Genomic DNA, 11628 nt, shown 5'->3' on the forward strand with positions numbered 1-11628 from the left:
CAGCTTGGCGACTCCGCTGGGGAAGGTAAGTGAGTCAGGCCAGAATTAATTTTCAGTTGTCTTTTTATGCGAAAATAGTAAATTTAAATTTATTTATTCGATTCTAGTTATTTACCTTTGATTATTTTTGAAATAAATAGTTGTACTAACATTTTTTCAATGATTTCAGATTTTTGAAAAGTTTCCATCTCTGGCTCTATACCCGAGCTCCGAACCCTTTTAAGTGGGGGTGAAAGCGACGCCTTCGTGTGAATTTATTCACCGTGCGAGCCTAGCAAGTAACCTTCGGGATTCATATACTTTATGTCTTCGTGTGAATTTATTCACCGTGCGGGCATAAGTGAATGTTTCCTCTCGAGTTCAACTTAGTCCACATAAGCTTGTAATGAGCTTAGGACTAAGGGTCTGGCAAGCCCAAGGGGGCACCGGCAAGGAGAACTCGAGTACCTTTTTAGAACCTAAACCGGGAGAGTGCAGGGAATTAGAGCCCACCCCAAGACCTCATTCCAAACCCTATGATGATTTATTTCCTGCTTTATTTTCTGTTCAAAGCATGCGAACTAGACAAATATGCGGTTAGGATTTGTTTGAAATTAGCATGCAGGATAGAGATCATGTTCGGGTAGGAATTAAAGCATGCGGGGTAGATATCATGTGGGGTAGGATTTTTCATTTTTTTATTGTTCTGATTTACCTCACTGGAATTAAAGAACATAAGTGCATATAAAAGCATGCGGGGTAGGATTTCAAATGTACTGTATATATATATATACACACACACGATTGCCAAAAGCTTTTACAAAACCAAAATTTTTGTTTTCATTTCTGATAGTGAAGAACATTCACCACAGAAACGTTACCGAGGCCGTGAGCAATTTAAACCGAACCTGATGCTCCTATCGCCCGAGAAGGTATATACTAAACCAAACCATTGTCCAGGCAATTTTGAAACCCTTAATTAATTATTATAACATATTCTCAATATTTTGCCTCTGGTACCAGACTGGCCTTGCACTTTACAACATGGAATCTAGATAGTGGTTACATCGCCTACGTTTAAACTCTAACAAGCTGCCATAAGTGCGATCAGCTACCCCAACGAAGAGAGCTTCTGTATCTGGGCTGAATGATATTCCAGCTATCTCACCAAAAATATCAATTTCTTGGCAATTAACATACCCGGACTTCGTATCGAAAACATGAACGAAATCTGCTGGCTCTGTCATGGCCAGAAACCGACCGTCCGATGTGAACTTTACACCTCTTATTGCTCCCATCCTTCCCTTCAATACAGCAAAGCACTTTGAGAGGTTTCTTATGTCCCACAGTCTACAGCTAGTGTCCTGATTCCCAGTTGCCAGAATGTGCCCATCAGGGTGCCAAGCTGAAGCAAAAGAATAGTCCAAATGACCTTTTAGGCTGCTGGTGACCTGCATTACACAAAATATTTAGACATGGAATCAATTAAAATCCAACTACCAGAACTATGTCGAGTCTCAGCAAGAGCGACTTACTTTGCCAGATTGAGCATCAACAATCAGGCACTCCACACTATCCCCAAGGACCGCAAGCAACTTTCCGTCTGGACTTGCAGAGGTATTCTAGAAAGAGCAGACAATCATATAGGGAATAAGTACATAACGAGGATGACCAAAGGAAAACAAAAGAAGGCTACTGAAGGCTGGCACTTACATTTACAGACCAGTCAAATGAGTAGCGGTTAACGCTTGCAAAAGTTTCAGCATCAAAAATTCTGATTTGGGCGTCATTGTTTGCAGCCATAACTCTCATTGCACCACTGAGAATATATAAGTTTTCAGCTCATTGTCTTCCAAAAAGGTGCCATAAAAACTGTTCAAGATACCTAAGAGAATCAATAATTCTCACCTAGGATTTCGGTACACATCCACTGCATTGGTAATTGCATTTTCATCAGTAGTTAATTTTGTGCAAAATGCCACCCCCTGTTGGTTTAAGTACTGATCAAACAGAAGAGAAACGAAAAACATGAAACACATTGCAAATAGAATATCAAATCAGCAGACCCCTGTCCAATCAAATCATACCTTGCAAATAAGTTCCCCCTGAAAACCACCAGCCACCATGAAATTCTCTTTAACTGTCATAGTGCTAACCTGAACTCTAGAGAGTTGCTGAGATAGCAATCCAGAATGTTTCTACAAACATATCAACAGAAACAATTTTAACTAACAGGCCCTTTGAACAAAGTTATCAGCCAAATTCAAATTTAATCATCGTCATCCTCACTAACCAGGCTGGGAACAATTAGCTTAGCCACATTCAGTACTTCTTCGCCCCTGCGAAGCAAGGGTGACCAATGCATTACTGAGTAATTTTCCATGAGGTATACATCGTGCTTTGATGTGGCCCATAATAGATTTCTAAGCTGCACAAGGGGAAAGATTGAAAATAGTTGGGCATAAAATATATGTTTGGTCACAATTACAGTTTACTATCCCCATAAACCCATAAATGCACTCTATCGGAGTCAAGTTTATTTGATTCCATCCAAAATATAACAAATGATCCTTTGTTGACCTTACATGTCCTCATACACAATTCATGCCTAACTCCACGCTCAAAATACCCATTATGGAAATTATAAACGAAGACTGGAGAAAAGAAAATCACAGTAGTGGTAATACAAGAAAACACAATACAAAAAACAGAAATGACAAGATATAGAAAATTAGTTGAATATAAAAGGTTACTATTATAGCACAGTTCACCCTGGTGACACAAAGCACCATTGACTTTCCTACGCAAATCAAGAGACTATCATGGAAAGATTACCCTGAGGCTAAGAATGGTAAAACAGCCTGGAAAATTGTCACGACTCGCACTATGTACCTTAAAGATATCTCTCAAGGAAAAGGCACACAAATGTGAATATACCATGAGTGCACTTGGATAACGTGCAGAAACAAAGAACATAAGTGCATATAAAAGGGAAAACAATTCACATAAATTCACTAACGCATTAAAACTTCGCCACAGAAAGGACAAGAAATTGGAAAGATTTATAAACATGACTCTTGCTTTGCACATAATGCATAGATACTACATACAGTTATGAATGGAGTACATGAGTTTCATCCTTTTTAGCTCACATAACACAATACTACCTAGCATCAACAGAAAAAACTAAACGAGGTCATTTAAATGCACCTATCACTCCAAACCTCTGCTAGAAAGGAAAAACAAAAGCCAACAATCAAAAACTACACAAGCAGTGCCGACAATGCATAGATATATACAGCTCCACTAAACACGTATTCCCCAATTGAGGTTCAGAAGCCAAAGGGTGAAGATACAATACACAACTCATTCACAGCAAGAAAACTGAAATTTCGAATTCGGCACAAGACTTCCCTAAAACTTGATTACCGGATGAATATGCAAAAATAAATCAGAGACGACTCAACATGACATGAAGATCATCCAAAAGAATAATATTGGACAAAAAATCAAGTAACACAAACTGGATACTCATGCATTTGATATCTCATAACACTGAATCAAGTAAATGGAACTGAACCACAAATTAGATTGGTCCCTCAGAAGCAACAACAAAGTAACACAGTTCTGTTAACTATGAACGCATCTAATGGTTTAAAGACAATCCAGTAAGATGAAATGAAAGTTAAGTATTAATTTCCCTTCAGTTGTGGGACATATAACAATACTCAAATTAAAGGAATCACTACAAAGGCCTCTTTAAAATACTCCCAACCTGCTTTAAAGGCTGAAATAAGAGAGAAAAAGAATTCCTAAATGCCACGGGTTAAATCCATATAATTCACATGCAACATAAAAATGTATTCCCAACCCACATAATTACAATACAATAAAAAATAAACCATAACTAATGCAAAGAGAAGATCATAATCTCAAGATATGCCAATGCCTTTAAGATTGAAGAAAAGCAAAAGGGGCCAAGACCTAGATTCTTAAAAAGTATGATGTATCTGACTTATTACTTTGTTCAGATAATTATAGCCAAATGTAAAACATGTGGTAATTTCTATACCCGTGGCTCATCTAGAGTAAAAAACCCCATCTTGATGGCTCGGATGGGGTACATAAAAATACTTGAAACTAATAAAAGATTAAGTCAAATTGAAATCAAAATACAACAGTTACCCTAATCTTATCACTCTGAAATTAGTTGGATGCTGCCAAGTTATCTATAAAAGGAGCTAATTTGCTGTTGGAAATGTCTCTAGTGGCTGCAACTTATCCTAGTTTTAGGAGTTTGTTATGCATTTTACTTGATCAAGTTTATTTGTTGTTTTTTAGCTAAGTAGGTGTCATGTTTTATGCTAGTGGCAGTACATGGAAACATGGGTAGAAGTTTCAGCTTATTAGTTATTTGTGATGTATTTAAGCAGGTTCTTACTTGAATGAAAATTATGTCTGTCAGATCTTTCTGTTTTTACTACAAATTGGTACCAGAGTGAATCTTCTTTAGGGACCTGTGTGAGAATTGAGAGACTACCATCAAACCAAACTTCACAAAATGCAATCTGAAATTTCTTTTTCAGCTGTAGCACCTCCAGTGTTTGAAGGTGAAAACTATCAAATTTGGGCAATTAGAATGGAGTCCTATTTGGAAGCAAACGACCATTGGGAAGCTGTTGAGGAGGATTATGAAATTACTCCTCTTCCAGCAAATCCAACGGTTGCTCAATAAAGAACCACAAGGAGAAGAGGCAAAGAAAATCAAAGGCTAAGTCCTGCTTGTTCAACGCTGTTTCTGCAACAGTTTTTACCAGAATTATGACCTTGAAATCAGCCAAAGAAATCTGGGATTTTCTCAAGATGAAGTACGAAGGCAATGAGAAGATCAAAGGGATGCGTGTGCTGAATCTGATCAGGGAATGAAATGCAAAGAATGAAGGAATCAGAGTCTATCAAAGAATACTCCGATAGACTTCTGAGCATTGTAAATCAGGTAAGATTGCTTGGCAAAGAGTTTTCTGATTCTAGGATTGTTCAAAAGATTTGGTTACTATTCCAGAAAGATTTGAATCCACGATTTCTTCGTTGGAAAACTCTAAGGATGTGTCAAGCATTACGTTGGCATAATTATTAAATACTTTGCAAGCTCAAGAGCAAAGAAGGCTAATGAGACTTGAAGGCACCGTTGAAGGAGCTCTTGCTGCAAAGTTGCACATCAGCCACAATAATAAGGGGAAGAAGAGAAATGGAAAGAAGAGTGCAGACGATCAAGCTTACAGCAAGGGAGAAGGAAGTGATAAGCAAGACTATCTATCATGTCAACACTATGGAAAGAAGGGTCACCCACCTCACAAATGTTGGAGGAGGCCAGATGTTAGATGCAACAAGTGCAAACTCTTGGGACACATTGCAAAGATATGCAAGTCCAAAGAAAAATATCAGCAAAGTGAGGCTCAGGTTGTCGAGCAAAAGGAGGATCAACTATTTGTTGCTTCTTGTTTTGCAACTAGCATTGCAAATGAGAGTTGGCTGATTGATAGCGGCTGCACCAATCATATAAGACATGATATTGAGCTTTTCAAAGAGCTTAATAAGGCGGTTGTGTCACAAGTCAGAATTGGAAATGGAGATTTCATTGCTGTCAAAGGTAAAGGTACTATTGCCATTGAAAGTAGTCTTGGTACTAAGTTAATTCAAGATGTTCTTTATGTTCCTGAAATTAATCAGAACCTGTTAAGTGTGGGCCAGCTGCTTGAAATAGGCTACAAAGTTGTGTTTGAAGACAGGATGTGTTCGATAAAAGATTCAAGTGGGTCTGACATGTTCAAGGTCAATATGAAGGGAAAAATCTTCTCTTTAAATATGATGGAGACAGAGCAGGCTGCTATGATGAGTTCGGTTACTACAACTGAGCTTTGGCATAAGAGGATAGGGCATTTCAACCACATTGTTCTATTGTATATGAGGAGAAAGAATCTTGCAAGAGGAATTCCTCCTCTGGATGATCACTTAATAAGTTGTAAAGCATGCAGATTTGGAAAGCAAACTAGGCTCCCGTTTTCGAATGCAACGAGCAGGGCTAGAACAAAGCTACAACTAATACATACGGATATTGGAGGGGCTACACCTGAATTATCTTTAAAGGGAAATAAATATTATATTCTCTTTATTGATGATTTTAGTAGAATGTGTTGGATTTATTTCTTGAAATTCAAGTCTGAAGTGGCAGGAGTTTTTTGGAAATTTAAAGCTTGGGTTGAGAACCAAAGTGGCTGCAAAATTCAGGTCATAAGATCTGATAATGGCAAGGAAGACACCTCAGAACAGTTCAATATATTTTGCGAAGATGCTGGAATTGAGCACCAACTCACTGCTCCGTATACTCCGCAGCAAAATGGAGTGAGTGAGAGGAAGAACAGAACTGTAATGGAGATGGTACGGTGTATGCTACATGAGAAAGGATTGTCGAAGAAGTTTTGGGCAGAAGCTGCGAATACAGCTATGTTCCTGTTGAATAGGCTTCCCACGAAGGCAGTGCAAGGGAAAACTCCATTTGAAGCATGGTATGGTTATAAACCTTTTATCCAGAATCTTAAAGTTTTTGGTTGTGTTTGTTTCACTTATGTACCTAGTGTGAAACGAGATAAATTGGATAAAAAGGCAAATTCTGGAATTTTTATTGGTTATAGCACAACTTCAAAGGCTTATAGAGTCTACTAGCCCAAAACTGGTAATATTCTAATAAGTCGAGATGTTCATTTTGTTGAAGATCAACAGTGGAATTGGGAAGATGATGAAGTGAATCTAGTTCCTAATACTGAATCATTTAAGGATGAGAATATTGATGATCCTCTAGTTAGGGGAACTAAATTGCTTTCTGACATCTATGAAAGGTGTAATGTTGGTGTTTTAGAACCGGCAGATTTTTATATAGCTAAGGATGATCCAAGATGGATATCAGCAATGCAAGAGGAGTTCCGTATGATTGAAGGGAATCAAACATGGGAGTTGGTTCCTAGGCCTTGTCACAAGAAGGTCATCGGAGTAAAGTGGGTGTTTAGAACCAAGTTAAATGCAGATGGTTCTATTAACAAGCACAAAGCCAGACTTGTAGTGAAAAGATTTGCTCAAGTGTTTGGAGTAGATTTTTCAGAGACTTGCTCCTGTTGCTCGACTTGATACAGTCAGATTGCTTCTTGCATTGGCCACACAAAAAGGATGGAAGATATTTCAACTAGATGTGAAATCTGCCTTTCTTAATGGTTATTTGCAGGAGGAAATTTATGTTGAGCAGCCTGAAGGTTTTGAGGTGGATGGAGAGGTGAATAAGGTGTACTTGCTTAAAAAGGCCTTGTACGGCTTAAAGCAGGCTCCACGGGCATGGTACGCTAGAATCGATGAGCATCTCCTTAGTCTTGGTTTCGAAAAAAGTCCAAGTGAGCCAACACTATATGTCAAGCATTCAACTGTTGATATTTTAATCGTTTTCGTTTATGTAGATGATGTCTTGGTGACTGGAAATAATGATGTGTTGGTTCGAAACTTTAAGGAAGAAATGATGAAAGTATTTGAAATGACAGACTTGGGAACCATGGCATATTTTCTTGGGATGGAGGTAAGACAAGATCATCAAGGAGTCTTTATTTGTCAAAGAAAGTATGCTAAAGAGATCTTGAAGAAGTTTCACATGGTGAATTGCAACTCAGTAAGTACTCCAATGAATCAAAAATAGAGACTTTGCATAGAAGATGGTGCAAAAAAGCTTGAAGAGGTTGTCTATCGGAGTCTTATAGGCTGTCTAATGTATCTCACAACAACAAGACCTGACATTTTGCATGTTGTAAGTGTCCTCGCCAGATCCTCCCAAGCTGCTAGTGAAGAACATTTTATTGCTGCTAAACGACTGCTGAGATATGTCAAAGGAACTATTGACTATGGTGTCCTGTTCAAACATGGTCAAGAATTCAATTTTCATGGATTCTCTGATAGTGATTGGGGAGGATCCTTAGATGACATGAAAAGCACTTTAGGATATTGTTTCACGATTGGTTCAAGAATGTTCTCTTGGAGTTCAAAGAAGCAAGATATAGTGGCTGAATCCACTGCTGAAGCGAAGTTTATAGCTGCTACAGCAGCTGTAAATCAAGCCTTATGGTTGAGGAAGATTTTGAATGATTTATGCTTGGAGCAAAGGAGGAGCACAAAAGTGTTTGTGGATAACCAAGCTGCCATTGCAATCTCCAATAATCCAGTCTTTCATGGAAAGACCAAACACTTCAATATTAAACTTTATTTTCTTAGAGAAGTCCAGAAGAATGGTGAAGTTTCTTTGCTCTACTGCAGCAAAAATGACCAGTTGGCTGATATATTTACTAAGGCTCTTCCAAGGAGCAGGTTTGAATCATTGAGAAAAGCTTTAGGAGTTTCAGCTACTGATTCAAGGAGGAGTGTTGGAAATGTCTCTAATGGCTGCAACTTATCCTAACTTTTAGGAGTTTGTTATGCATTTTACTTAATCAAGTTTAGTTGTTGTTTTTAGCTAAGTAGTTGCCATGTTTTATGTTAGTGGCAGTACATGGAAACATGGGTAGAAGTTTCAGCTTATTAGTTATTTGTGATGTATTTAAGCAGGTTTTTACTTGAATGAAAATTATGTCTTTCATCTCTTTCTGTTTTTACTACATTTGCACTTAAAACAATATATATACAATCACCCTGAAGCCTAAGGTCTCAGGATGCAGATGTAAACTCCATACCTTCTATAATGGAATAAAATATGGATAAAGTGCATTAATATGACAACAAGACCTGCAAAGCTATGAGACTAGTCATGCAGATAATTGAAGTTCAAACCAATCACAAAGGAAAAGTACATTAATCACCATAACCAAAGATGCAATGATGGAGAAATATATGGAACATAGAAAGTTGCAAACAGCTCTTAATCAACCCATTATTACAACTCAAATACTCTCAAGGCATAACATCTCTAATAAACTGCAGACACCTCTAAATCCCTATAAAAGGGAGGAAATAGTTGTGTCCAAAACGAACTAAAATTGAAAATATGCATTAAAAACAAGGTGGACTCGATGGCATTTTAAAAGACCAAATTCTGCTCGAACAGACTTCTCATAAAGATAAGGAATGGAAACGACAAGACAAGGAAATTGAATTCATTAGCCTTAAAGTGGGAATATGAGCAAATTATCTACCTGAAAGTGAACAATGGTCGATTTGACGAGCCTTGTGTTAAACTGAAAGTCATAAAAGGTCTTTCCTTTCTCTACTTGCAAGCACTCCTGTCAACAAAATATGTATATTCAATTATTTGGCACCAATATTTTGGAAACGTCTCCAAGCCCTTGAGACACAGCCGCAGATAATTGAACAGCCTTCTCGGTCATATGTCATGTCTAAAATTATAAATGGTGTATAAAAAAACTCTTTAGATTTAGAAAGAGAGAGAGAGAAACGGACCTTTTCCATCCCTTCACGAGAACCGGAGAGATTCTCATAGTTCTTGTACTCTCTTACTCTCGTCTCGCGGTATTTATCTCTAGTGAAACTATGCCTCTCCCACGGAATTCCTTGTATATCTTTTCCATTTCTAGCTTCCTCAGCTGATGTATCAGTTTTCGGCTTACTCTGATATCCAAATAACCACAAAATATATATTTTTAAGAAAACTGAATTACAAATTCTAGAATCTAAATAGTAGGAATCCGACATAAACGAAAGCTTCTTAAAAAAGGGAAAAAACTTACTGATTCAAAATCGTCTTCAAAGTCGGAGTCAAGTGAATCAAATTCAGCGGTGTCTATCTGAGGCTCAGGTTCAACGAAGGTACCGTCGTTATTGAAATAATTGACATCATGGTAGTCATTGACAACGTATTGAAGATTGTCGTTTTGAAAGCGTTCCATTATGCTACAGTTAAGAAACAGATTAAACAAGATTTTGATTAAAAAATACACATCCTTCAACTCCTGTATTACTCACTATCACCAAAACAGAAAAGAAAAAAAATATCTCAAATGACAGAATTGGAGAATAAAATTTCACAAAACTTTGTTCTTTTGGAAAAGAAAATATAATTAAGATAAAATTGGGTACAAGATAATGTGAAAACAACGAAGAGACAGAAACAAGAAGAATCAACGCAAATAAAATTGGAGAACAAAAATCTTACAAAGAGTCTCCAATGGTTCATTGTAGGCTGCAAATCACTCAAAAATATATATAGGAAAATTGAAATTAAAAACTGAAGTGAATAAAACAAGTATACCTTAATGTAACGATGTGCAGGAGGTCAAGAGAATCAAAAAACTGTAACAGGCTTAACAGCAAAAGAACGAGAAGAACAAAGAAACACAAAAAAATAGATCAGGAATGACGGGAATAAACACGGTTTCCCGGGAAACAAACAGTGAAACAGAAAAGAGAAACCTGAAATAGTTCAACGACTGACACTCGTGTTACTGCTCGAGTGGAGAGTCTAAAATAGGTTCCGTTAAAAGTGAAAGATCAAGCAAAGAACAAGAGAATAAAACAAAGAGGGCGAGAGAAAATTAAGGGCAACGAAGGAGGAAGTCGGTAGATTGTTCTAATGGCTTTTGCAAAAAGAGCAGTGCGGGCATTCCCGGTGGGGCTACTTATAGTCGCTGAAGGCGGAGGGGTAAAAGCAGGATAGGGGTGACCGTCGACTGTGGGACCCGAACGGTTAGATATTGGAATAGAAACAAATAAATATTGGAATCCAAAGTACCATGTGGGGTCCAGTATCAGCCGTCGGGTAATTACCGGCGATCTTTGCCAGCGTTGACGGTGGTGGTTAGCAGCGGTTAGAGAGCCTGAAAATAACATTAAAAACATTAGTGACCATTTGAGTAGTTTACCCATATAAAATTGCAAATGGAATAAGTAGCAATTAGCTTGAATTTAGGGGGTTGTTTTTGTTTTCGGCTTAGTATCATTTTTTGGACGTTGACCAATCCTGACCACCGCTCCTGTAAAGGCAATGCTTGAACGATTTTTCCCACTTTAATTTTCTTTATGGATTTATATTAGATAAATAAAAAAATATTAAAATATGATTAGTTTTTCTTAAAGGTTTCAAAAACAACTGAACCTAAAAATAATTATATTATTTTGGCATGTCATATTAAATTTATTTAACCTTCATAAATATATTTATTAAGTATATATTATAAATAATTTTTAATTTATTGATGTTTTAATTCAGATAAGATATCGTAAAAATTTATTATGCAGTAAATGTACAATTTTATTTTTTTATTTACAAGTTGAAATTTGAATTCTAATTTTGTTTAAAAGATTTAAAATTTTATCTTACTAAATTAATTATGATATTAATTTAATTACCTAATATATGTGTTTTATTGTCAAATTTTCCATAATATTTCTTAGACATTTGCCCTGGACTCGAGTAAAAGGAGTTGTTTATGTTCTGAATTAGCCATTAGGATAAGATCGACTCAAGTTAAGCTGATTTGATTAAAGTGTAAAGTGTAAATAAAGCAAGTCAATTCATCTCCCCCACCGTCCTAATTAAATTAAAGTTAACTAATTGCTCTAGGGACCCACCTCTCTATCTGCCGTCTGCAGTCCACTAGTTTTAAGCTC

General features: G+C 37.0%; 1 protein-coding gene and 1 long non-coding RNA gene across 4 annotated transcripts; one reads left to right on the forward strand and one right to left on the reverse strand.

Annotated features, from left to right (window-relative positions):
- Positions 1–1015: 1015 nt before the first annotated feature.
- LOC120180214 (uncharacterized WD repeat-containing protein C2A9.03-like) lies at positions 1016–10442 on the reverse strand. 3 transcript variants are annotated; one of them, XM_039185591.1, is made up of 11 exons: positions 10271–10441; positions 9859–9912; positions 9750–9825; positions 9463–9630; positions 9198–9284; positions 2273–2407; positions 2067–2177; positions 1888–1979; positions 1693–1798; positions 1515–1601; positions 1016–1430 (listed from the first exon to the last, which is right to left on the reverse strand). In XM_039185591.1, exons 2-11 carry the CDS (start codon positions 9906–9908, stop codon positions 1017–1019), a joined length of 1326 nt encoding a protein of 441 aa, XP_039041522.1. In that variant the 5' UTR covers positions 9909–9912; positions 10271–10441; the 3' UTR covers position 1016. The 3 variants fall into 3 exon arrangements, with proteins under 3 accessions (XP_039041522.1, XP_039041521.1, XP_039041524.1); XM_039185590.1 differs by having other exon boundaries at positions 9750–9912; XM_039185593.1 differs by lacking the exon at positions 1515–1601 and having other exon boundaries at positions 9750–9912; positions 10271–10442.
- LOC120180215 lies at positions 9719–9948 on the forward strand. The gene is made up of 2 exons (XR_005521672.1): positions 9719–9828; positions 9865–9948. It is a non-coding gene; the product is annotated as an uncharacterized LOC120180215 (long non-coding RNA).
- Positions 10443–11628: the final 1186 nt, after the last annotated feature.

The sequence above is a fragment of the Hibiscus syriacus genome, unplaced genomic scaffold (assembly GCF_006381635.1).
Source record: "Hibiscus syriacus cultivar Baekdansim isolate YM2019G1 unplaced genomic scaffold, ASM638163v2 tig00112491_pilon, whole genome shotgun sequence".
Taxonomy (NCBI): Eukaryota; Viridiplantae; Streptophyta; class Magnoliopsida; order Malvales; family Malvaceae; genus Hibiscus; species Hibiscus syriacus.

Excerpts from the sequence above, each read along its gene's own strand:
- LOC120180214 (XM_039185590.1), bottom strand. The coding sequence starts at position 9,908 with ATGGAACGCTTTCAAAACGACAATCTTCAATACGTTGTCAATGACTAC. Across the intron at positions 2,408-9,197 it reads CGACCATTGTTCACTTTCAG|CTTAGAAATCTATTATGGGC; the intron begins GTAGATAATTTG and ends CCCCTTGTGCAG. Across the intron at positions 1,799-1,887 it reads GATGTGTACCGAAATCCTAG|TGGTGCAATGAGAGTTATGG; the intron begins GTGAGAATTATT and ends ATATATTCTCAG.